We start from the raw sequence: 26,562 nt of genomic DNA, 5'->3' as shown, positions 1-26,562 counted from the left end.
AGAAAGAAAACAACCCAACCCCAAACACAACCCGGGCTCCGACCTGTCAGGGTTGGTTGCTTTTCCCGTCTGCCTCTAAATGAACCTTTTCTCTCTGGTGTTTTCAAAGCGGCCCTTCCACCCCCCAACCTAGGGGCATTTACACTTCAAACAAGGCGCCCGCCTCCCTGCGGAAATTTAAAGGCAAATAAACTTTTGGGGAGTTGCTCTGATACCCATCTCGGGATTTGCTTCATTAGCCGCCTCTGTGCATCTGATCTGCCCAATAAATCTTCCGTGTGGATCTCCGCTCCTTCACCTTCTCCGCTCCCTTCCCTGCCAGGCTCACCCGGCGCCTAGCGCCCCCGCCTCTGCCTCCTTCCTCACTGATGAGCACTGGCTGCCTGACTCTCTGGCTGTCTCCTGCTTGCTCTGCCGGGTGTAGGTGTCCGAGGCTAAGGTCTCCACTGAGCTTCTCTCTCCTCCCCCACAGCATACACAGGCAAAGACGCCCCAAGCCAAGAGCAACTAGCACCCAGAGCTCCCAGATGCATTTCTGGGCAGACTGTGCTTGAACTCAAGTGGTCAAAACCCTGTCTGCAACCCCTAATTGCATGCTCTCCCTGCACAATCCTTCAGCTCCTTTTCACGTTTCCCATGTAATTTCTTGGACTGAATTCCCTAGTCTGCCCCAGTGCTTTCTGCCCTGGCGAAGAAAGGCTGAGGCTTGGCTGCCTACCCAATGCAGGCAGGGCCCTGACCCAGGGCCTGGATGCCTGACCTGGAGCAGTTGGGGAAGGTGGCTTGCCTCTGAGGGGAGGGCTTGGTGGGGGCCCAGGGAGCATCTCAGTCATGCCCCTCCTGGACACGTCGGCCAGCCTTCCTCCTTCCGCTCCTTCCACCTCCCGGGGAGCGGCAAGGGGAGCCAGGGCTGGGGCTCTGAGTGAGGGGATTAGAAATTCCGAAATTAAATGTATCTCCCTAGGAAATGCTCCCCACGGTGCGGACCAAATTAAATGCATTAAAGTTCAAGGCGGGGAAAGCTGTTTAGTACCAAGGGGGAAAAAAAAAAAACACACAACTAGTCCAAAGGGAAGAAAAGCGAAAACAGAGGAGGGAAGAGAGGAGGGTGGAGCAGAGCATCAGCTCCACAGCCAAGCTCCTTTTCAGAATTATTCTTAGTTTTGGAAGTCACCACCACCAGAAAAAAAAAAAATACAAGAAAAGAGAAAAAAGTTCGACTGACAATCTAAGTCTTGGACAGCCAAGGCCCACTGGCCCCCAGGGTCCCGGGGTGCCCCTGGGGCGCATCCTCTCTGGGACCAGGTCCCAAGCGGCCGCTTCATGCACTGGGGCCCCACTTCAGCTCGCCCTGACCAGCTCCGGCCCGACCCTTTCTCCTCCTCCTCCCGCTTCTCTCCCCGCCCCTCCCCCTTCCTAGCCCTCTGGTCACGTTGGAGGATGGTGTTTTTTTTTTTTTTGGAAGAGCTTCTGGTACAATATGGAGCACCATGGGCTGCAATTTCACACTCCACGGCACATTCCCCCTAAAGCTACTTTCTTTTTTTTCATCTAAGACCCCCTAATTTCTGCTTCCTCGCTCCCTCCCTTGCTCCCTCCCACCCTCCTGCGCTCACTCTTCTTTCCCCGCTTTTGTTCCCAATATTTGGGCTCCCTGCGTGAAGCCCGGGGGGCCTGACTCCCGGCTGGCCCCGCCCGCTCTGTCTGTTGGTCCTGAGGAGGCCGAGCGCACGTGCTGCGCCTTTATCCTCCCCGGCCCCTCCTCCTTTAACCCGGCTTTTCCTCACAAGAGGTCCTAGCGACCTGCCGGCCCTTCACAGTCCCTTTGACGAGAAACGACAATGCAAGCCACTTGGCCACCAAAGCGGCCTCTTAGCGGCACGGGCCTGCCAGGTGGCTGCCGCCAGTGGGCCACCAGACTGGGGAGCAGGGAAAACAAAACAAAACAAAACAAAACAAAAACTGTCAAGCCAGGAGAAACTGGGCCAGCAAGGCTATAGGGTAGGAGGTAAGGTAATGAATTCTCTGTCCAACAGAGAACAAGCTGGAAGGCGGTGAGGGGGGCACAAGAGGCCCAGTGAGGCTCTAGTGCTCCAGGACACAGCCTGCCCTCCCCCTCTGCTTCTAGACCTCTGCACAGCTAAAGGGCCACTCACCCAGGGAAGGAGCAATAGCTTCCACGTGCACAGTCCCTTTGCCTCTTTGAGCCTCAGTTTTCTTGCCTGTAAAATAGGGATAATTCCACCTGTCTTGCTTCTCCATGGAGCTAGCCAATAGGAAAGCATTTTAGAAACCAAATATGCCTACAGTAGACTTTCTGAACACTTAACCTTTCACAAAGAGGGAAGAGAGGGATCTAGGCACTCAGGGCAGGGGGTGATGTTTCTCATCCAACGTCTACCCTATAAAGGTAAAGAGGACTCCTCACTGCTTTCCTTTCTGTGTTCCTCCCTTTCGGATGTTTTTCTTTCTGTTGTCGCAATGCACCCTTGTCCATGTTCATCACTCTACTTTTTTTTCCCTGCCTTTCTTCCATTCCCACTTCTTCCTGCGCCCCTCTCCCCACTGCAACTGCTAGAGGATCAGTTAAATACCACGCCCTGGCCAACAGCCCAGGTTAAGTGTGGCCTCAGGCGTGGTCCCCTTTGGGCAAAATGGTTGGGAGGAAGTGGCTTGCTGGTGGAGATGGGTAAGGAAATCCCATCCAGTTCGGTTCCAAACAAAGAAAGTTGTTCCTCCCAGGACCTGCAGTCAACCTGCCAAAGCCAGAGCGGAGATAAGCTGGCGGGGAGAGGCCTGACCAAGGGGAGGAGTGGAAGAAGGGAGAGAGGAGGAAAAGAAAGGGATGTGAAAGGTGCTGAGGGACCAGAGAAGGCACGTGTCTCTGGAAGGGCCGAGGAGGCTGGCTGGGGTCAAGCCGGGGTGCCCACCTGGCCATCTGCCCTCCTCACTTCCTCCCCCAGGGTGAGAGAGTCCCAGTGAGGCTGAGGGTCTGTGGCGAGTAATGATTAACCCTCTTCTCAGCCAGGCCCTGAGCCCTGAGCCTGACCCGGCTGGTGAAGGGCGATTGTGCCGGCGGACCTCGGACGTCCCCAGCGACACCTTCCAAGCCACCGCCAAGAAGGGGGCTGCGGAGGAAGGGGACAGAAGGTAGCATGCGGGAAGCCAAAAGGCAACGGAGTATAGGGCAGGGGGAACGCAACTTCAGATGCTGGGCAGACCAGGGAAGTGAAATAGCCACCGCCAACGTACAAGGAAAGGAAGGGGCCAAACGCGGGTGAGGGCGCGCGGCTCCGAGGCGCTGAGGAATAGTTGAAGAGGGGCGGGCTGAGTTTTCCCCGAGTTGCAGCAAGCACCAAATCTACTCTCCTGGATCCGTCCGCGGCGCTCCCGCCCTCCCTGCCTCCTCTCCCAGCAGCTGTGCGGACGTGAGGAGCAGGCGGAGAACGCGCCAGAGCCGAGAGCGGGTAAGGAAGGCAGGGGGAGCCCCGCCAGACAAACAGGGAAGCCAGGGGCAGGGCCGCCCAGGCAGGGGCCAGGCTGCCCGGCGCCGCTAAGTGGCCGGAGACAAAGGACCGGAGCGGAGGGGAGAGGGTACCTCGGTGGAGAGAGAAGGGCTGATGAGACTGGGAGAGTACCAAGGAAAAGGGGTCTCTCTGGGGACTGGCCGAGGGTCGTCTGCCCCTCCCGCCTCTGCCCACCCCAGCCTGGAAGTGGGTCGTCCCGGGGTTCACTATCGCTTGGATTCCAAGCCGGAGGGCCTGTGGCCTGGAATCGGGCAGCGAGGTGTTGCTGTGTCTGTGGGGTCGTGTGTTTGTGTGTGTGTGTGCGCGCGTGTGCGCGCGCGCGCCAAGGTTTAGGGAAGGGGGAGGGGTGGAGAGGGGAGGGCCTTCGCCTTTGGGTCAGACCCCTATCCCTAGCTGCCGCAAGCCTCTGCCCTCTATCCTGTGCGATCCAGAGCGGTCCATCCACCGAACTTGAAACAAAAGGGCTTAACCAAATCCCTCTGGAGTAGGGGCACGGAGTCTTTCTAGAGAAGTGCTTTGGTCTGAGACTTTAAGGGTTACCTGCATCCAGGATTGTTTCTTAACTTTCTGCAACTGTTCCTGGGAGGAGGGGCGGGGAGGTTGGGGGAGATGCAAAGTAAATATCGGACAGAAAAACAGCCCAGGTCTCAGTAGGTCACTCCGGCTATCTCCGAACAGGCTGGTCGGGAAGTCTAAGACCTGCGGATAACGAAGGTAGAGAAGAAACTGATGGAGAGAGGAAGCCTCTTTCAATTTCTAAATCTATGGAGAATTTCTGATGTGTCTCCTTGAGGGCTGAACGCCTCTCGGTGAAGGGATCCTGTGAGTGTGTGAGTGTTGTGAGGGTGTGAAAGATCTGTGAGGCAGGTGGAGTAAGTGTCTAGGCAAACAGCTGTGTCCCAGGCGGGGCTGAGATAGGCGCTCAGGGCCCATACCCAGCACCTCCCCCTCCCCTCTCTGCCCTCAGCCGAGGCTGCACCGAGGCCAAGGCCTCCGCAGCCTCTTCCAGCGGGGCCGCCAATCAATCCTGCAGGTCAACACAGCAATTAATAACGGGGTGAGGAGGCCTGGCAAAAGAGGGTAGGAGGCATCAGGCTGTGTCTCCCCCAGGCCCCGAGGGCCCGGCTGCAGGAGTAGGGAGTAGGAGGGGTCTGGAGGGGGGCATAAAGACACCTGAGAAATCAGCGTGGGCCCAGAGCCACAGGAGGGAGAGAGAGGACCAGCGACAGGGAGGCAGAGAACTTGCTGGGTCAGGCCAGTGGAGTAAAAGGAAGGTCGTTAAATAAAGGACTTATTTTTATGGTTCTGAGAGTAGAGGCATCGATGGCCAAAAACCGCAATTGACCTGATAGCCGATCCTTTCCAGTTACCCCTTCTCTGGCTTTATCCTGGTGGTCTTCGCTGTTTCCGGACAGGCTCAGCGATACTAAATATAACCCGCATCCTTCGCAAACCCGTCTGCGCCGGTTGCGCCAGGGCGTCCGCCGGGCACGCTCTCTCCTGCGCGTCATTTTGAACCAGCCGTATGGGTCTAAGAGGGGACCCGGGGCCCTCTAGGGCACGCAGAGTCCTGGTTTGTTCTGTGCCTCGGCCAGAGGTGTTCAAAAATGAGGGGAGGGCCGAGGGACCGGAAGAAGGCAGTGAAAAAAGAGTGAAGGCGCCTTGGAAGGGAAACATTTCCTTGCTCAGACCCAGCCTTGCCTCCTGCCCTGTTCCGCAGCTCCTCCCTACCCTTCCCCAAGGCCTGGCTGGGCTGGCGGGAATGTGATCCCCGCGTCGGCCAAAGCGGGGAAAGGAGGGAAGGGAAAATTGGAGTGCTGTGCGCAGCTGGTCTTCCTGGCCGCTGGGCCGACCGCGCCGGGAGAGCGGATCGTCGGGCACATGCCGGTAGGCGCAGGCGGCCCTGGGTAAGCGCCCTCGCCTCTTGTGAAGTATCCCCAACGCCAGGAAGCTTGAGGTGAGGGCCCGGAGAGGTGCCCAAGGATGCCCCCACCGCTCTGCCTTCTTCCCGAGGCGCTGGGGATTGGGTCGGGCTGTGTCTTCCGGGAGACTTGCAGGGACTGGGAGCCAGGTCCACACACCCCAGGCCTGCGAGGCAGTGAGAGCCTCCTTCCACGAGGGAAAATGGCAAAGTGGGAGTGTCGTGAGCCTGAGCAGACAGGACCGGGAAGGAAGGAGGGGTGGGGGCAGGAGGCAGTAGGAGGCAAAATAAATAGATTCAGACAGAGGGAGAGAGAAGCTCTGTGCAGGAGGGGAAGAAAGGGGGAGAGAGGTTCCCAGGAAGGCCCAGCCATTAGGTCTGTCCTTGGGCTGCATATTTATACGGTCGAGGGGGTGCACAGATGGGCTCTCAATTGAATTCCATCTTCAACACCATCAGAGATTGATTTTGTACTCGCTTTTAATTTTGCCATAATTAATTAGATCATTACAACTGTTTGCTATTGATCTCCCTACTTAAACCTCTGGTGCGGAGGGGTGGCCCAGATCCCTAAAAGCCCAAGAGGCCCCAGTTGACACTCTTGGGGGCCCAAGTTCCCCCAGTGAGGACAAGGCCTCCGAGAGGGAATGGAGGTAGCTGAGGGACTAGGCCAAGAAGCTACAGGAAGGGCAGTGCTGAGGGTGGATAAGCAATTGAAAGAACTAGAGCCTGAGCTGGTAGATGTGGGGAGGAGGGAGAGGAAGAAGGTGATTTGGAGAAGGAGAGGAGTGAGGCAAAAAGGTCTGGAGTTAGTCCTTGACCTCTGTGGTATTATTTGAAAAACTCTTGGAAACCTGATCCAACCCTCTCCCTCCTTGACAATCTGAAACTAAACTTGGGTCCCTGGCTTCCCATCCCTGTGCTACATCAGGAAAACTAGTGGGCAGACAGAGTGGAGGTGGCCGGCCTGGGGGAGGGAAAAGAGAGAGGAACAGCCTTCCACTGCCTTAGCCCGTTGGGTATGCAGCTTCGGATTCTCCTCCCTACTCAGGTCCCCCGGGGCCTGACATCCCTCTTCTTGTCCCAGGCCTCCCTGGAGTTTTTTATTTTGGGAGCAACCTTCTCTCCACACATATTATCTACACCAGTGCTTACACTCTCGCTCATACTCAAATACACAAGACCCTCACACATGTGCACAGAGACTTGTGCACACAGCCTGTCCTCACCCACTAGCACACATGCACCCACACTCCATCCCCACTAGAAACTAAGGCCTTCCCAGTGCTCCCAACTTGGGGGAAGTCGGGTAAAATATTTCTACACTGAAGGACAGCAAAGCGGAAAGATCAAGTCGTAAAGGCACAGCAAGAGAGCCAAGGCCAGATTCTGCAAAGAGACCAAGAGAAGTTGTAAAACTCACGTTTTCTGGGTGGAAAGTTTTTCGTCGGTTTAGAGGACACTGGGACGGAAGGCGGGAGGCCTCAGCGGTGGGAAAGAGGCCCCAGGGCTCCAGTCCCCAGCCATGCCGCCGGGCAAGCACCAGAAATAGAAGTGGAGTCCCTCAGTTGGCCGCCCCCGTGCGTTTCAGTCACCCCCTTGCCTGTGGCGCCTCAGGGTCCTCCTCGCTCTTACCTGCCCGGCCCGCGCGCTGTTCCATGCTCTGCTCCCCGCCGCTGCCGTCTGGGCCTGGGTCTCGCTTCTCGGCTTCTCTGCGGCCCGACAGCGCGTCTCGCCTTTGCCGCCGCCGCCCTGAAATCTGGGCGCAGTCACCCAAGACCGAGCGGCTCAGATAACCTGGGCTGCTCGCCGCCTCGGTTATGCGTTCCGCTCGCGCCCGCGCTCACCCAGCCGGCCGCGCCGAGGCACAGCCACGCGCCCGGGAGCCCCAGCCTCTCCGTCCCGCGCACACGCGCGCACACGCACCCCGGCCCCGAGCCCGCCGCAGGCAAGCCGCCGCCGCGCTGCCGCAGGCACCCAGAGACCGAATCCCCAGCCTAGACGCCGGCACACCCTCTCACCCCACCCCCCTCTTCTTCGCTGTCACTCGCTCCCGTCAGTCGCCAGCCTTACACGCAGGGGCGTCTTCACTCTCATGCGTTCCCCAACTTTGTGCGTTCCCTTTCTCCACGACGCTCAGCGCTCGCCCCCTGCCACTTTCTCCACTAGCACTTACTCCGCCGCCTGCCACACACGGCTTAGTCTTAATACATGTTTCCAAGATTCCTACACACGCACCCCAACTTTCTTGGGCGACATAATCACTCCTTGTCGCCAATACATTGTGAAACTGCTCGCTAAATCCCTTACAAGCCTCTCCTGCTCCAAATTTTCTTTCCATTCTTCATTAAAAAAAAAAAAAATCAGAATACAAGGGGAAAGTTCTGGCTTCCCTGCCTTCAGGAGATGAGGCAGGCTCAGAAGAAAGGGAGAAAGCCCAGAACCCTCCACGGCTCTGGCTGTGCTCAGAGGCCCACCCGTCTGAACCACCCCCTTCCGCATTATTCTGGTCTTCTCACTCCAAGTTTCTTGGACCCTCAGATTCACACCCCTCCAAGCACACTCAAGCTTTCCATCCCTGATCAAAGGCTCACTTGAGCTTTGTCCCACCTCAGGCCCTCCCAACCTGGAATTTACACCTCTCACACCTTGGTCACAAGTTCTCCCTCAAACTTCTACACCACTTTGTCCACACACACCCTCTTAAACTCCTTACACACTCACACACTTCTCAAGCACCACTACTCCCACTTCTACTCCCCAGGTCCCCTTTTCTCATCTGCCCCCATTTCACACTCCCACTCACTTGCTCTGGGCCTCCCACTCTCATTCAGCCTTTGCACACACATGCTGAGTAACACTGAGAAGCAGGCAAGGTAAGTGCTGGGTGAGCCCCAGTGTGCAGGCAGAGGTCTGTAGCTGGTCCTGTCTCCTGCACAAACACCTCCAGGCTCCAGGCAGAAGGCACCAAAGCAAGGACTGAGGCCCACGTCCGAAAGGCCTACTGGGACCACTTAGCAATGGATGCTCTTTAGCAAGAGTCCCAGATACTTCAGCTGAAGTTCCTTCAAAAAGATTGTGCAACTCAGGACTGAGGAGGCACAGGCACCCAGAGGCCAAACCCATATAATGGCTCCCCAACTTAAAAAGAAAATTTTTTTTTGTCATGCACAGGTTTGAGATCTTATTTCCCTGCCCAGGGGTTGAATTAGGGCCCTTGACAATGAAAGCTTGGAGTCCTAACCACTGCACCACCAGGAAATTCCCTTCCCCAACTTAAATTTTAAAAAAATCATCCTCCAGGACCATGAATCTCTACTGTTTCAGGCAAATCATGACCGAGTTACCATCTTACCACAAATGTGTGATTTAAAACATCAGACTTTGCTGGGGTTTCTTTTCTTAACTTCTTTTTTAAAAAAATCAAACAATGATTTCCCAACATAAGCATATGTTAGAAATAAACTTAAAAGTGAAAAAAGAAAGGTTTTTGCTTTTTGTTATACACAGAAGACATTCCCAAGGACAAGGATGAGAAAGCAATGTGTATAAATGTAACCCTAGTCTCTCTCCTTTTCCCCCCACCATGCATTCTCATGCTGTTATTCCATTACACACAAGTGAGATGTTCACACACATAGACTCTCTGTCACCCACTCTCATGGGCCATGACCTGCTGAGTCACACCTCCACTGCAAGGCTCTTTGTGCCTTTGTTACCACTTCTAAAATAGTGATTATAATCCTTGCCTTTCTCCCAGATTTCTCTTGAGAAACTTGGGTGAAAGTGATTGATAGAATGTGAAGTGTGACCACAGACATATTCATTGCTCTTATTCCTGCGTTTTCAGAAGCAGGAATTTAGACCCAGCATTACACACACACACACAAGCAGGGAGGCACCCAGTGGGGAATCAGGTGTTTTGAACTGGGGACACTCACACACATAGCTTTAGTGTCCTTGCCTGCTCCTGAGCCAGCTTGTCACAGTTACCTGAACACAGGGCCCAAGGTTGGGGCAGTGCCAGGACTGGGGCCTAGGCCCAGGGGAAGGCAGCTGAAGCCATTGTGTTAAGCAGCCTGTCGCATACCAGGGGGACCAAGAGGAGGAAGGAGTTTTCTTAGCTCTCGCTCTGATACTTTTGGAGCCTTGGGAACTCTGGAGACCTGCAAAGTGATGCCAGTCAAAGGGCAGGCCCTGTACCTTAGCCTCCCTCCAGCCTTCTCTTTGTCTCCCAGGCCTCACCCCTGTCCCACAGTCTCTCAGGGCCCTCCTGCTCACTGCCCGCCCCATTGATTGAAAGTCTCTCTCAGGTTCTCCAAGGAGTCCCAGGAAAAATGATCCGCCAGCCTATTGATTCTTCATTAGAATTACATTTTCACGTGTGCTAAACTGGTTTTAAAAGCTTCTTCTGTTGTTATTGTCTTGTCAGACCCTGCGGTCCAGGGCAAACCAAGTTAAAATGTTGTGGCTTCTTAGAGAAAAAAAAAAATCACCGGGGCCAGGTCTGTGATTACTTGCTTTCCTGCCTTATTGTTGTCATGATGACAGTTGTGATTTGCTTTAAGTATCTTTAGGAAAAGAGCCCTGCAGGAGGCCACTCTTGTCAGACTAGGGCTGGCTAGGGGTGTGAGGGGGTGGATGTGTGTGGAGAGGGCTCTGAAGCCCCTGGAGGAAGGACACAAGAGTAGTTTTTCTTTCTTTGAAAATTAAACTTAGCACTTGAACCTGTATTAATTGCTTCTGGGACAAGAGGAAAGGTGAAAGTTTTAGAAATCACTTTTATTTTCTCTATCTCCTTTCAGATTGAATACAGGAGAAACAGAAAACACAACCTCATTTATTCTAGCTCCCTGCCCTTTCCCCTAAATAACTGGAGAGGGGGTGTCAGTATTTCACAAAGTGCTGAGGGCGAGGTTGCAGACTTCTGCTTTGTCGTGGGGCAGAGGCCCAGTCACAAGGATGCTTTTAATCATTACACTTTGTGCTGGGGGAGGAATGAATCCAAATGAGGGTAGAGAAGAGGGAAGAAAGAGGTAGGGACTCCCACAGAGAAGGGAGGTTGGGGGACAAGACTATCAGAGAGAGACAGACATATCCAACCCAGAGTCAGTCTGATGGACTATTCCTTGCAGAGAAGCAGAGGATAAAGAAGAATGCAAGGGGGGAAGAAAGAAAGAAGAAGGGGAAAAAGAGGGACTGAGAAAAGGAAATGTATAGAGGAAGGGAAAGAAAGCGAGAAAGGTAGGCAGAGGAGCAAGCCCCGGGGAGCTGGCAGCCCCTCCAGCCCCGCCTTCTTCCTGGACTGGCAGCCAGAGGCTGTACTGGGGTGTGGGCACAGGGCGGCTGCAGAGCCCAGGCAGGAGAGCCGAATGTCTCCGTGATGTGTTTATCCCCTAATCAGTTCATTAGTTATAAACAACATGACATTAGAAGTTAGGAGGCAGTTGATATTAATTTTTATTTAACTAGTTGATGTTTAATCCGTCACGCCAGGCTGGGTAGCAGCGAGAAAGATCTTCCTGACACAAAACCAGTTAGAACTTCATAAGGCGCAATCAGTGTCCGGGAGTTGAAACAAACAAGAGAGACAGAGACAAAGAGACAGGGAGAGACAGAGAGACAGAGGCAGCCTCGCCAGAAATGGAGGCTGCTAGGCGGCAGGGGAGAGAGCTAATCCGGCCGGGAGGGCAGGAGAGAAGTAAGCTGGAAAGGTGGAGAATACAGAGATGACTGCTTGGCAAGTGGCTGGCAGTCCAGAACTGAGCCCCAGGCCCAGCATTGCGGGAGGCAATAGTAAGGGGCTCAGCGTCCCCCGGAATGCCCGGTCCCAGGAGCGGCGGGGCCATGAGCTGGGGGCCCTGCCAAGCCGGGCCATGACCACCAGCAGCCTTCCGCCATGCAGTGCTTTGGGTGTCCTGCGGTCTGGAGGGTGGTCAGAGGGTAACGTCCCAGCCAGGCGAGGCCCAGACTTCCCCAAACGGTCCTCTCCGAAGCCCAGAACGCCCTCCTGTCCTACTCCAGGAAGAGCGGGCCGGCAAGGAGTAAAGCAGGGAAAGGCGAGGAGCCTGTGCCTTGAGCCAGCGGCTTAAGTCTGACAAAGTTTGTTGCGATCGCAACCCAGAGCAGGATGTGTGTGGGTGTGTGTTGGGGTGCTCGGTGGTGGCAAAGGGGAAGGAAGCAAGCTACTGTCTGGCGATTCTGCAGGCGGGAAAGGGTTTTCCTCCCAAGTTGGCCAACCCCTCCAAGAGCATCCCCGCGTGCTGGACTCCCAAGTAGAGACCAGGCTGTGTCGGTCGCGGGCTCCTCGGGTGGCCTTGCCCAGTTAAGCTCCCTTCTCAACCCCGCCCCCAAGCACTAGCTGTTCGGCTTTTTCCACCTTCACCCCGGGCACCGGCCGGGCACTGGCTCGGTCACGGCTTGGTGACCCGGCACGGACGGGGAAGGGGGGTGGCTCGGGCTGTAGTTTTCCGCCCTCGCGAGGGACACTATTTGGAGGGGCCGAGGCATCCTCACCCGCACGCAGATTCAAGCCGAGCATCTCACCATTTGCATGTTAATCTGCCTCCACCGAGAAAAGGAAATCGCTGAAATTCCGAAGAAAATTGCCTCTCGCCAGCGGTTAATAGTTAACTCAGACGGGAAAGTTCCCAGGGAAAGGCGAATGCTGGGGCGAGTGGCGCAGGGGAGGCGGCCTGGGAGGGCTGCGGCCCGGCTCCGGCCTCTCCCCTCGCCCGGCGCGCCTCCCCTCCTCGGGGCGGCGCGTCCCCCACCCCGTAATTAGCATCGTTTAGTTCACAAAACCCTTCCTGGGAGAAATCTGTTCCCTCGTTCAGCACCTGATTCCTCCGAGTGAGGCGAATAAATCACGCGCCGGCGGCGGCGGCGGCGGGAGAGCCCGACCCGAGCCCGCCAGTCTGGGGTCGCCGGGAAAACGAAAAAGTGAGAAAGAGGCGGCCAAGTCAGGAAAAACGATTTAGGGAGATGGTGCAGCCCTCACGCAGGGAAAGGGAAGGGTCCGGGAGGGGAGATCCAAAGAAAGACAGGGACTCAGAGGCAGAGTCGGGACCAAAATAGAAGAGGGAGGTACAGAAAAGGACGGAGAGAAGAGATGCAAAGACAGAGAGTGAGAAAGAAAAAGCGAAGGAAAAGAAAGGGAAAGGGGGAGGTTAGGGAAGAAGTCGAAACAAAAGAATAAAGGAAATAAAAGAAATCCAAAAGATCAAATGCTTTTGTTGTTATATTTTAAAAAGAAAAGAAAAAAAAAAAAAAAACTCCCCTGCGAGGCTTAGCAGTGGAAGCGCGCCCCGCGGCGGCCAGTGCTCCCTGCCCAAGGGCCGAAGACCCGGGAGCGCAGTTTGCGCCCTGGGCGCTCTAGGCCGGGTCGGCGTAGAACCCGACTCTCGTTTGAAGTTCCAGGGCATGGGGCGCACAGGAGTATCTGCCCTTGGAAGCAATGAAGTTTGAGTGTGGGATGTCATCCTGGATAGATGGCCGGGAGGGGATGAGTAAATAAAAGGCTCACGGCTCTTTCTTGGGCGCGCACTGGGCACCAGGAACTTTCTGTCCCAGCGCCAAGGGAGGCAAGGACTGGGAGAGGAGAGGCTTCTGATGCTTAGCTCAGAGCCCAGCTTTCCCGTAGCTAGAACCCCCCCTCCCACTACCACACATACTATTTAGCAGGGTCCACCTGCTCCCCCACCCGCTCCCCCACCCCAACCCCCCTTACAGATTCCTAGCGCCCAGGCGGGCTCGCAGGGGCACAGCTACGAGAAAAAAGTAACGCGTCGAGAACCGCGACCCGCACCAGCGGAGGGCGCATTTCCTGACCCGCCTTCCCGCGGCTAGAGAGGCGCGGCGCAGGTTCAGCTGGCTCTAGGGGCCTGGCACGGCATTGGGCTGCCCAGGCCAGAAGTTGGGGAGGAGAAAAGGGAAAGAAGAGAAAGAAGCGGGGGAGGGGGGTAGGGAACGTGCAGAAGAGAAGCAGAGAGAATTGAAAAGTGGAAATGCGGGCTGGAGGGAAAGGCAGAGCAAGGGTGTTAGGGAGCGCCTCCCCTTCGGTCTGACCCTCGAGGGAGTGCTCCCTCCCAGGCCGCAGTCATTTCGAGCCCCTGTCCTCTGGCCCCTCCTCAGGACTCCAGGCAGGAGACTGAGGCCCGGACAGGCCACTGTGCGCATGTGAACAGAGGGTGAGGCGAGAGAGGCTTCCCTGCCAGCCGGGCGGACCCTAGGACGACAAGCATTCCCAACATTTCCAACCTCTGGGACTTCCGGGTCAATGTGGTCCCGCCCACTTCGCCCCTCCTGCGGGCTTCTACCCCTCCCTCCTGTCTTGTTCCTCTAGCCTGCTCAGCCGCCGAGCTGACTAGAGGAGTTTGGGGGGGAGGGGCGGGGGTTAAATACTTCCAAGAAGAAAACCGGTAATTCAGTCAATTCCAACTTTTGCACAGGGACAGGAAAAACTGATATCTAGACTAGAACACTTTGGGCTGGGGAGGAGGCCGTGACCAAGCTGACTTAAGCGGGAAAGCACTGGTCAGTCAGTCAGTACGCCATGGGGTTGCTCTGTGATGGACACTGGGTTTATGGTACTGTACCCCAAGTTCGTATGCCTGAGGCACAGCGAGGCCGAACAACACCAAAACGTTGGGAATTCGGAGCAGAAAAAGGTTTATTGCAGGGCCATACAAGGAGAAAGGGTGGCTTATGACCCCGTCAAAACCCTGAACTCTGAAAGGTTTCAGCAAAGCATTTTTAAAGGCAAGGTGAAGAAGGGGCGTGGTTGGTTGTTGCAAACTTTCTGGTGGTAGAATCCTTTGTTCTTGCAGCTGTCCATGTAGGTCAGGTCCCTATAAATCTTCAACAAGGCAAATGTTATTCTTTGTTCTGCAACTTTGTATTTCTGTATGAATGGTAAAGTGTTGTACCTTTAAAGACCAGAGCCTTGAGAATGGGCTATCCTGTATATTTCAGGCTACAGGCAACATTTTTAACTCAAAGCAAAAGCAATAGAATACAAAGATTGAAGTAAAATAAACATCTAATGTGGAGTCAGAGTTTTCTCTTCCCTGTTATTCAGTTCAGTTCAGTCGCTCAGTCTGATTCTTTGCCACCCCATGGCCTGCAGCATGCCAGGCTTCCCTGTCCATCACCAACTTCTGGAGCTTGCTCAAACTCATGTCCTTCGAGTTGGTGATGGCATCCAACTATCTCATCCTCTGTCGTCCCCTTCTCCTCCTGCCTTCAATCTTTCCCAGCATCAGGGTCTTTTCCAATGAGTCAGTGTTTTGCATCAGGTGGCCAAAGTATTGGAGCTACAGCTTCAGCATCAGTCCTTCCAATGAATATTCAGCACTGATTTCCTTTTGGATTGACTGGTTGGATTCTCCTTGCTGTCCAAGGGACTCTCAAGAGTCTTCCCCAACACCACAGTTCAAAAGCATCAATTCTTTGGTGCTCAGCTTTCTTTATAGTTCAACTCTCACATCCATATATGACTATTATATTTAAGTAGATCAGACACTGGCTCTGCTTTTAAGGAGGATATCACCTGGTGACAAAAAGAAAGTTTTGCCAAGAAACTCCAGAAAGTGTCACGATATGGACTGGAAGGGTGACTAAAACACGGGAGTGTCAGAGAATGCTTTGTAAATAGATGAGGTCTTGCAAGATGATGAAATGTACACCAAATGCTGGGGATACCTAGCTGAAATATTCCCAGGCAGAAGGAGATCAGGAGCAAAAGCATGGGGAGGGGGCAGCAACCCACCTAGCTGGGAAATTGCAAAGGATTCTGTGAGGCCAATATGGATGTGAGAATTGAGTCAAGGGGAACAAGGTTGGGAGATAGGCAGGGCCTAGATCAAGGAGCACTTTTGCGAAGGAGTTTTGATTTCTCATTTAGGCCATGGAGTGTCATTGGAGGATTTTATACAGGGAAGAGAAAAGATCTGATCTGGAGAGGAAAGACCACTGCAAATGTAGATGGTGGGCTGGAGGTAGAGAAAGCAGCAGAGACTGGGAAAACAGTCTCAGCAGAAGAAGATAAGAGGTCTTGGAACAAAAATGTCTGAGGGAGATAAAGAAGAGAGGGTAGATGTGAGAGATGAAGGCAGGATGGTCAGGACTCAGGCACAGACTGGATGTGTGTGTATATTGTGGGGTGAGATGATAAATTAAGGTCTGTCTGGGTCTCTGGGTAACTTAAGTCTCAACTCTGATCTCTTGCCTCCCTCTCCCCTCTTGTCCCCTCCTCCTCCACCCATCCCCTTGCAAACCCTTCCCTTTCAGTGGTTATATAAGTGGAAACCCCATGTATCATATCTGGAGGCAACTCTTTTCTCCTCTTCTCATGCACCCTTACCAGGCAGTCCCATGTGCATCACAGAAGAAGAAATTCTCATTAACTCTAAGACAGAGAAAGCAGCACCTAAGAGTGAAAGATGGGGCCAGGATAGACCCCTCCCTTCTTTCAGTTCCAAAGCATACCAGTTTTCTGGTCTTGGGCACATCCCTTGAACTCCTTGTGCCTAAGTGCTCACATCTATAAAGTGAGGACAAGGATATTTGACTTGGGGAATTATTGGGTGGTGTTAAACATGGGGTATAGTAACCACGGACATACAGAAGCCCACCCCATGCCCAGACCTCTCAGCAAACACTGATTGAGCATTGTCTCCTGCACAGGCACAGGGTGTCAGGGAGTATAAAGAGCAGTAATATAAAGATATTTGGGGAAGCTGTTGATCCAGAGGGAAGATCAGGTGCCCGATTGTAACAAAGTTAATAATAAAAACAACATGTCTGAGAGCTTACTGCATGTCAGACATGGTTTGCATACACTAATTCCATTCCTTCTGCCTACTGTTTATTCCTATTTTAAAGACGACAAAACTGAGGCACAGAGAGTTTCAGTAACTTGTCCACAATCACGCAGCGAATAGGTGGCAAAGGTAGGATCTGTGCCCAGATACTGCCTCCATAACCTATGCTCCTAAGCACACGCTATGCCAAGTATTCCTAGGGCCCACTGCAGAGTCAGAGAGAAAAGAGGCACAGGCTGTGGTTCAGAGGTTGGTTGGGTCTGAGAGGATTCCTTCAGTACATCCAGTTGGTGAAACCCAGGAACCCTTCTCCCCTCTTCTTCCAAATCCTCATGCCTTTCACCATCTCTATGCTCTTCTCTCTCCTCTCTTCTCTCTCTCTCCTCAGAGCCTTTGAATCTGGAAACCCAGAGTTAGCTCCTGTGACCTGGCCAGCCAATTCTGTGAGGCTGCAGGGCCAGCAGCCCTCACCCAGCCTTGCAGGAAGCTGGGAGCCCCATCCTAATAGTTTTCCAGCCAGGCCTTGTCCCTTCCCATGAGACCTCAGGCTTTTCCAGCTTCCAGGTCTGAAGCCTCAGTATGGGATGGGATGGGGTGGGGGGGGGGTGGGGCTCCCTGCCATGCCTCCCTCCAGCTGGGCTCAGCCTCTGATCAGGCCTTGTGGATCCTGATCCTGAACACCAGCCATAGCGAGAATTCAGTGGATTGAACCTGATGCCCTCCCCCTACAAGCCTGACCTGGGCTGTCCCATTTGAATCCCCGTGAGCTGGGCCAAAGCGCCCTGGGAACTGCAGAGGAGCATGGAGGAGCCTACTCATGAGCCCATCCTCATTACTGGCTCTTCTGGGTCCACAGAACAGGCACTGTGACAGGTACCTTTTCCCTATATGCTAGAATAACCCTATAGTCGCTCTTTTCCCTAAGCCTGCAGAGGTCTGTCTTTTTCCGAGTAGGCTTTATCTTCGCCCAAGGCAGAAATTGAAGAAGTTCTGGAATAATCCAGGACTGTGGAAACTATCTTGAACCCTTCCAGTAAGAGTGAGACAGAAATGAATGTGCGGCAGGAGGAGGGGTTTGGGCCTTTGGGTTTGAGGGGTCTCATTTTCTTTTACTGGAATTTAACCAGTTCCCCACCTATTACACCGAATGGCCTTTTCTCAACGATTTGTGAGTTCTTTAAAATACTCACTGTGGCCAGGTAGATACTATACCCAAAGTGCCAGTGCTGTGGAGCAAAACCATTTATGAACTTTTGGGTGTTTGCCTTCCCAGTTTGCAGCCCAGTCTTTTGAAAATCTTTCTTCAAGATGGACAATGTGTTAGGCAATATGCTGGGTCACCCAGAACAGACACTAGGAATGACAGTGACTGCGTGGATGTGAATTAGAGAGAGGAGTTTTCTCTGTTGTTCCCTCCTCTGCCCTCCACAGCACTTGGTCAAGGGAAGCTGTCTGGGGGGCCGCGGGGCGGGGCGGGGCGGGGGCGCGGAGAGAAAGGCTGCCTGCAGCATCCTTAAAGTAAACATATCCCCTCCCAAGAACAAATTATTCTCTTAGTTTCCTCCTCTGAGGAGTGGGGAGGCTCATCCATTCTGCCCAGGGAAATTAAAGAATTAAAGCCCCCAGCACAGCTCCTGGCACACGTAGGGGCTCGCATAAATGCTATTGTTCTTTTCGTTTGTCTCTAAAGGAGCCCCGCACTGCATCAGTCACAGACTTGGGGTTCACGGGTGGGAGCTGGGAGCCCTGAGGGTGCGCTTCCTGCCGCAAAGCCGCGCCTCCTGGACCTGGGGCTGCGGACGCGACTCGTTCCCCTGGCGCAAAGCTGGACGTTCGGCTGCGCAGGCGCGAGGACCAGGGCTAGAGGATGGACCGCAGGTCGGATGCGGGATGGAGATGAGGGATGCGGACTGCACGCGGAAGCCTCTGCATCCTCAGCCAGTCTGCAAAACGGCTCGGCGGCCGCCGCCGCGGAGCCCTCCAGGCTTGGAGCTGCCCGGAGCCCAGCGCATCTTCCGCGCTTGCCCGCCGCCGGCTCCGCCTCGCTCGCCGAGAGCCCGCACTCAATTAATAATCATAAACCCCCCGCTCACCCTCCTCTTAAAATTAATAACTCTGTAATTAGAGTCATTTCAGAAGCCTCCTGAGCCGCCGAGGCCTGCCCGGCCGCTGGCCGACCCGCGCTTGGCCGAGAGGTAGAACGAGGCCCAGCGCGGCGGCCGCGGCATCTGCAGGTAGAGAATGAGAATTAAAATCGCTCTCAACAATCCAATACACTTTTTATCAGCCATCTATCTGAGAGCCGGGCCCATTCATCATCCGAGGCATTCTCCCTGAAAACAAGACCCATTCAGATTTTATACAAATTATCATATTTATCATCGTCTCCAACTCCGGAGTAACATCTCCGCAAAGTGTCTGCCGTCTCCCCGGGGAGCCGCGCGGCTCGGAGCGCCCGCCCGGCAATTCCCCCGCCGAGCCCCCTCCCTTCGCCCTTTCTTCCCCCTCCCCCTTCTCGGGTCTCGTCTCTGGCCTTTGATCCACTGTCTCTGCGTTCCCCACCGCTCTTTTCTCCCCACTTCCCATCAATCTCTCTTTCTCTCATCCCTCTCTCGCTCTCTTCTCCCTCTCATCTCGCCCTCTGGCCTTCGATCCGATCCATTGTCTCTCTGCTTTCCCCTCACCTCCTAGAACACTTACTCACACTCTCTTCCTTGCACCACCCACCCCTGGCCCCCCAGTCCACCCCGTGGCTCCCACCTGGTCTCAAGGGCCTGGTCAGGTCTTTCTTCCCTTCCTATCTCTCTTCTCTGTCTCCATTTCGGTCTGTCTCTCTGGGTCTTTGCTTTCACCCCACCCAGCATCCCCATTGCCCTGCCAGAGCCAAGCAGCAGGAAGGGCCGTTTGTGACCACAGCTCATGCCTCCCCTCCTGGGTGGAGGAGGTGTTCCACAGGGGGACCCCCCAGGTTTATTCCAGGGGTCTACTCTGGCCCACATCAGGAAGCATGAGGAAGTGAAGCAAGGCCGCAGGAAAGACACAGCCATCACACACTACAAACACATACACAACCCACCACACATACACACACTACACACATGCACGCGCATAGCCCCCAATACACTCATCCCCTCACCACAGACCCACCACACATATACAGCCTCTTACACACACAGCCCCTGTCAACCAACACACGCAGCCTCCAACCCACAGCCCTCAATATGCACTCCACACACACCTCCTAACTGTAATCATGTAACTGATCTCACTACACATAAAGCCCCTCTCATACCACACACAGCCCCCAATACATACACAGCTCCCTACCACACACCTGGCCACCAATACCTACAAACGTAAGGGCAGAAAATCACACCTTCTAAAAATCTAAGTGTGCTCACTATCTACTCTTGTCCTCTTACCTAGATTCTCAGGCCCTGTCCTCTACCTTCTGTTACCCGTGGTTTAGGCAGGAACAGATCAGGCACTACAGCCTCTGGAAACACCTTCTGGCTTGGGTGGGGAAGTAACCAGCAAGAACTTAGCTCCCTCAAACAGCTACTGAAGATGCTCTGCACTGACCCCCAGGGGTTAATGAGGCCTCCCCAGTCCAGACCCACAGACACTGGGGGCATTTCAGAAGGGGCTTTTATTCAGATTCTATGGAGGGAGACCTCACAAAAAGTAACAGCAGGAAGGTTGAGAACACAGGTTTCTGACTCAAAAAACCATCTGTGGGTGATTACTTCCTTTCCAGACCTCAGTCTTGGGGGGTGACCCTGCTGGCCTCTCTGGGGACATTGAGGCTCCAGTATTATATTGAGGTCCTCCATGACCCAGCCCATCCTATTTCCCCTCAAAAACCTGCTTCAGTGGGGTGCTGTGGAGGAACCTCTGGCTGTACCTCCTTTGGGCCCTTGGTTGGTTGATTTATTCATTCCTCAGCTATTAGTTCAACAACCATTACAGAATGCCTTCTCTGTGCCAGCTCTGTGGTTGGCATGGGGTCATGGTGATACAGGAGATACACAGCCCCTGCCTCCATGGAGCTTACATTCTAGAACAATGCTGTCCAATGGGATTTTCTGTGATAGTGCAAATATTCTGTATCTGCACTTCAAGATGGTGGCCACTAACCATATGTGGCAGTTGAACACTTGAAAATCTGAGGAACAGATTTTAAATTCTATTTATTTATTTAAATTAACTTTCATTGAATTTATTTAATTTAAATGTGGAAAATGGCTACTATATTTGCCAGCATAAGTCTCACAGGCAGCTTAGTCTTAATTTCTTTCAATGGAGCAGTGTATATATAAAGGAATTTCCTTCCTCTTCCAGAGCTGTGGAAGGTTTGTGAGCAAGGGGCCTCTGAGCATGACTCCTCTTCCTGTGTGGACCACCAGTTTCCCATATGCAACAAGAAGGCACCCCAGCCCCACATGTGTGAACATAAGAACCTGTGCCCCTAAGACAGGCCCATTTGAAAAACTGTAGATGAGTAATTCCCCACGAGAGAGTAAAAATAGCATTTTTTGGCTAGCAGACACTATTTGCACATGCAATTTCATAAGTCTTACTGGGGGTTCATAAACACAGATGCCTGTAGGGGCAGAAATGGCTGGGAAGACAACAGGGAGCAGGAAAAATTCTCTCTAAAGGATGGGATTGTCATGCTGAAGTGGGGGCCAGTGATGGCTAGCTGTCTAATTTTTTTAAGAGTAATGAGGAATCTTAGTTTTTCTTTGAAATTCATTTAGAAACTATTTAAAAAATTTTTTAAAAATGTGAACAGGCAGATGACCAAATGATGGATGTGTACGGACAGTCACTGTGGCTTTGCTTGAAGGTTAGAAGTAATCTTAATATCCACTATTAAGAGTCTGCTTGAATGACATGAAATATTTATTCAATGGAATACTAGGCAGCCATAACCAAGAATCAAGTGAACTTTGTACGTAGGTGAGGAAAGATCTCCAAGGTGAACTAACTGAAAAAGGTAAGGCATAGAACAATGTGTAAGGGACCATTTATTTATTTTTTATGTGGTTAGGTACCATTTATTGATAAGTGCTTTTTTATTGCCACACAGCGTGTGGAATCTTAATTCCCCAACCAGGGATCAAAGCATGCCCCCTGCATTGGAATCATGGAGTCTTAACCACTGGACCACCAGGGAGGAGCTGGGACGATTTATTGAAAGAAGAAGAGGCATACATATATATATACGAAAGTGTTAGCTGCTCAGTCATGTCCAACTCTTTTTGACCCCGCAGACTCTAGCCTGCCAGGCTCTTCTGTCCATGGAATTCTCCAGGCAAGAATACTGGAGTGGGTAGCCATTCCCTTCTCCAGGGGATCTTCTTAACTCAGGGATTGAACCTGGGTCTTCTGCACTCCAGGCAGATTCTTTACCATCAGAGCCACCACGGAAGCCACATACACATATACACACACATATGTGCCTGCACAGGTTAGCTCTGGAAAGATATACAAGAAACTGGAAATAGTGGTTGCCTCAAGGAAGAGGGCAGGGGTGTGAGGAAGACTTATTTTCCTCTGTATACCCTTTGGCACTAACTGCATGATTATGTGTTTACAGTGTAGGCTGAGAAAACCTAGCTAAAGGCCAGCTGTGGCTTTGGGGTCACTTTGTTAAAGTCTGTTAAATCTGTTACAATCTTGCTTCTGTTTTTTGTTTTGCCTGTGAGACATGTGGGATCCTAGCTCCCTGCTCAGGGATCGAACCCACACCCTCTGCATTGGAAGGCAAAGTCTTAACCACTCATGGTGTGTCTGTTTGAAGCAGATGTTACTGACCCTATTATATAGATGAGGAAGCTGAGGTTCATTTGGATTAAAGTTGGTCAAGTGTATGTAACTGGTTAGTGGTGGAACTTCGATTCTAACCAGGTCCCTCTGGCTCACTAGCACCACATGGCCTCCTCCCAGAAGTGGGGAGGAATGCTGATGTCAGCAACATCATCACTGTCAACAATAGTGTTTATTGGAAACTTGTTATATGCCAGGTGCTGTGATAAATATTTCATGTCTCATTTAATTTTCACAACAACCTTATGAATTAGACATCATTATCATTCCATTTTATAGACGGGGAAGCTAAGACTGAGAGGTTAACTTTGCTCTCAGAGTTACACTGGCCAGAAGTGGGGGAGCTGAGTTCCCTGCCTGGGTATTCAAACTCCAGAATTTGGTTCTTAATCACCTCAATGCAGAAAGTTTTGTATCCTGGCAGCCGCTCATCCCCAAAATACTCTATCACACCTCCCTGGGGCCTGCCATGAGTGTACACTGTCTCCTATAGTGTGGACCTGTGAACACATTTGCTCAAACACATCTGTCCTGAAGCAGATGTCCTCAGGGGACAGACTTCTAATGTTATCTTTCATAGTGAGAAGAAATGGATATCTGTTAGCAACGGTTCTTCGGATTCCTGGTGACTTGCCCTTCCTACCTATACCTTTGCACTGCCCTTTTCCTCAGAGTGGCCAGAGTTGCCTCTTCTCTCCAAGTAAACGCGTGTCTGGCTCCAGGGCCCAGGCATTGCCAATACTAAGTGATTGTAGAGCAGGTTTTCTTTCGAGTCTCTTAACATCCATTGAGGAAGGCAGGAAAGGAGTATTTATTCCCATTGTGTGGATGAGGAAACTGAGGCTCACAGATACACACATACCTGCACATACTGGTAAGAATGAAAACTATATTGTGGTGCAAATGAATCCACTTACTCCATTATCTCATGGCAAAGTCTCCAAAGTCCCTGCCCCCATCTGGGAAACATGCAAGGAGCATTCTCCAGGCAGGCCCAAGCTGGAGATGAAAGAAGACAGAAAAAGAAGCAAAGAGCTAAGGACAAGCCACGGCCTTTGAGCAAGAAATTCCCCCATTGGTGGCTTGAGTTCTATGGTTAAAATCGTGGTCAAGTGCAACTGACAATCTGGTGTAGCTCTCTGTGCCCACGGATGTGTGTATACTCACTCCACTGGCTCTTAAGGCACTTGCTTCCCAGTTTTCCTTCCCCCACGGCAACTCTGTCCTCCTGCCTAGTCTGATCCAAAGAACTAGTGAATGGGAGGATCTGAAGATTCTCAACCTGCCCCCTGAAACCCCTCAGCCACAGGCCTAAATGCATGTGCTAGCCCCAAGCCCAGTGCATGATTCAGGAAGAAGAAGCAGGCAGACATTGAAGGAGCATCCCCTCCACCCTCTGAGCTGTGTCCATGTCTATGATGGCAAAACACAGGCTCTGGCAGCATCCAGAATCTTGGAGGGTCCAGGGTAGCCAGAGGCAGGCTTACATGTAGATGGCAAATCTGGCGACTGATAAACTAGGCCTTTCCTCGGGCCTCAGTAATCTCCTGTGAGGGATTTTTAAAAAATATTTATTTATTTGGCAGTGCCAGGTCTTAGCTGTGCCACACCAGAATGTAACTCTTGGTTGCAGCACGTAGAATCTAGTTCCCTGACCTGGCCTGGCCCCCTGCATTGGCAGCTCTGACTCTTAGCCACTGGACCACCTGGGAAGTCCTGCCTCCTCAGAATTTATTTAACAAATACTTATAAGGAATTCCCTCATGGTCCAGGGTTAGGACTTGGAGCTTTCATTGCCAGCTGGGGTTCAATCCTTAGTCAAGGAACTAAGATCCCATACGTGTGTGATACAGCCAAAACAAAAAAAACAAATGACAAATACTTATAATGCATATGCGGTGTACTTGATTGGCACTCTTGCACCTACTTTTACAAGGGTTAGTTTCCTCTGGTTGCTGTAATAAATTACCACACATTTATTAGCTTAAAACAACACATTTATTAGCTTACCTTTCTTGAGTTCAAGGTCTAAAACAGGCCAGCAGGCTATGTTTCTTCTGGAGACTCTAGGGGAGAATTCGTTTCCTTACCTTTTCCAGTTTCTAGAAGTCACCCACGTCCCTTGGCTCATGGCCACCTCACTCTCATCTTGCCTTCTGTCCTCACATTTTCTTTGACTGCTATTCCTGCTTCCCTCTTATAAAAACCCTTGCGATGACATTGGGCATGCTCCAAAAATCCAGGGTGATCTTCTCATGTAAAGACCCTTAACATGATCCTAGCTTCTAAATCTCTTTTGCCAGGTAAGGTAAGATAATCATAGATTTGGGGGGTTGAGGTTTGTGAGGCAACCATTATTCTGCCTACTACAGCAAGTATTCACTCATCGAATCCCAATGACAACTCTGTGAAGTGCATGATATTACTATTACCATTTTGCAGATGGGGAAGCTAAGGCAACCAGAGGTTACATTTGCCCAGCGTCATACACTAAGTACATGACAAAGCCATAATTCAATCCTAAGCAGCTTGTCTGTAAAGCCTGTGCTCTTAACCACCATACTACAAGTATTTGGGGGCTTGATAAAAGCACATGCTGTGTGACATCCACAGACACTCCATACACTCAGACATCTCACAGAATGTCTATGCGTTATTCACAAACCTATAACATACACTTGCATTTGCCCTTCACATATATGCACTCTGCTCACATACACACACTCCATAGATACTTGAAATATACACAAAAGACCCGGACGCATGCCTTCAAAAACATCCCCTCTGCTCACGTGTACTCATACTGCATGCATATACACATGCCCTAAATACATACACACACATTATGCACACTATCCCATACAGATACTATGCATAAATACATATTCTGCATATAGAGCAAATGTACTATACTTTCTATGCTATGTGCATACACAAACATCCTTTCACAACCACATAATGCCCTATGATACATACATCTTGCACATGCATGCACACTGAGCCAAGCAAGCATAAATCTTCTTTAAAACATATCTTTCAAAAAGACACATAATGTGCCTGTGAGAGCATACATACCCCATACATGAATACACCATGCGCATGCAGGATACTCAGCAAATACCTATCCTGTCTAGACACATATGTAACCTACACATAGACTCCATGCATTTATACCTTATTAGAGTCTCACCTGACATATATACATATTTGAACATACACACCCTGAACCCCAAAGTTCTGTACTCTGCACACCCTACCTACATATCTATTTACATACAATACATATATTATCAAGGACCACCATACACACACAGATAAGAGTGGCCCTGGGGACACACATCCTGCACACGCACACACAGCCCACCTAGAATGCATACATTCGTGCATACATACAATTCTTTCTTAATACACTTCATATGCACATCTTGCAGCTACAGAAATGTACATCCTATCCATCAGGACTGAATCCACAGTGAATTGTCTGCTTTAAGTAGCACTTCACACACAAAAATAACCTCACAAGTGTACAGCCAGATCAGAGAGCTTCCTTAGGCATTTCCCAACACTTGAGGGGGACTGTCATCCCCATTTTCCTGGAGGGGAGGCTGAGGCTAGGAAAGGGCGGGGCTAGCCCAAGGGCGGCCCCGCCCCCCTCCCACCTTCGCCGAGGTGTGATCAGCCCCCGGCTCGTATCCCTCAGCCCCAACAGGAAAGTAGTTCCAATACCATGTTTGTTAACTAGGTTATCTAGGCTGTGGAAGATTTTAATGTTGAATTTTATAGCTTTACCACGCTCTGCCGTCCTTGTGAATATTGTAATATTGCATTTTTTACAAGTTACTCTTCTGTTAATGTTCCAGCTAGTAACTTTTATAATCCTCCTCAATGAAATTTTTTTGTATTCTTCCGCACCGTTAACCCCAATGGCGGCGCCTCGGCCCCTGGCAGGAGGCAGATACGAGATGAATTCCTCTTTAATCAGAAATAATAATAATAAAAACACACACGCGGCTCGGCTGCCTCTCACTCTGGCTTCCCTCGCCGCCGCGGCCGCCTCTCCGGGCCTCCTGTGGGCCCTGCGGCCTAGGCCTGGGGCGGCTCCGAGAGAGAGCCGACATCCGGTGCCCGGCTAGGGCAGCCCCAGGCTCCCGGGCGCTTCCCGCATTTCCAGACCCTCGCCCCTTGGCGTCTCCCTCCCCGACGCTGCTGCTCCCGCTCTCCCGGAATCCGAGGCTCCACTCTCCAGGATCCGGGGCACACTCCCTGTTTTCCATCCCTCTGCCTGTGTCTGTCCGTCTGGGCCTCTTTGGCTGTCTGTCTCTGCCAGTCGCTGTTTCTGCCTCTTCTGTCTTTCTGCCTCTGTCCTCTAAAGCGCTCTTCTTTGTGGATTCTTCTCTTCCCCTCTTCTTCCAGTCATTTCGGTTTTCTTTCAGGCTTTTCTCTTTTCCACTTCTTTTTC

At 52.0% G+C, this 26,562-nt stretch overlaps 1 protein-coding gene and 1 long non-coding RNA gene across 9 annotated transcripts in view; one reads left to right on the top strand and one right to left on the bottom strand.

Moving 5' to 3' along the window:
• Positions 1–7,408, bottom strand: part of PAX2 (paired box 2) — an 89,943-nt gene extending 82,535 nt beyond the window's left edge. For 3 of the 8 annotated variants that reach the window (XM_069567991.1, XM_069567993.1, XM_069567990.1), the window contains exon 1: positions 7,084–7,199. In XM_069567991.1, coding sequence (XP_069424092.1) covers positions 7,084–7,108 — 25 coding nt within the window. In that variant the 5' untranslated portion in view covers positions 7,109–7,199. Of the gene's footprint in view, positions 1–2,156; positions 2,223–7,083; positions 7,274–7,374 lie in introns of those variants that run through there. The other 5 variants (XM_069567994.1, XM_069567996.1, XM_069567992.1 and 2 more) reach the window with 5 other exon arrangements.
• The window catches only part of LOC138427872 (uncharacterized), a 60,943-nt gene continuing 37,436 nt past the window's right edge, over positions 3,056–26,562 (top strand). Inside the window, exon 1 of the long non-coding RNA XR_011252208.1 lies at positions 3,056–3,467. This is a non-coding gene — a long non-coding RNA (uncharacterized lncRNA). The remainder of the gene's footprint in view (positions 3,468–26,562) is intronic.

This window comes from Ovis canadensis, chromosome 22 (genome assembly GCF_042477335.2).
Source record: "Ovis canadensis isolate MfBH-ARS-UI-01 breed Bighorn chromosome 22, ARS-UI_OviCan_v2, whole genome shotgun sequence".
Lineage (NCBI taxonomy): Eukaryota > Metazoa > Chordata > Mammalia > Artiodactyla > Bovidae > Ovis > Ovis canadensis.
Note: the sequence above shows the minus strand (reverse complement) of the source record. Positions and strands in the feature narration are given on the sequence as shown.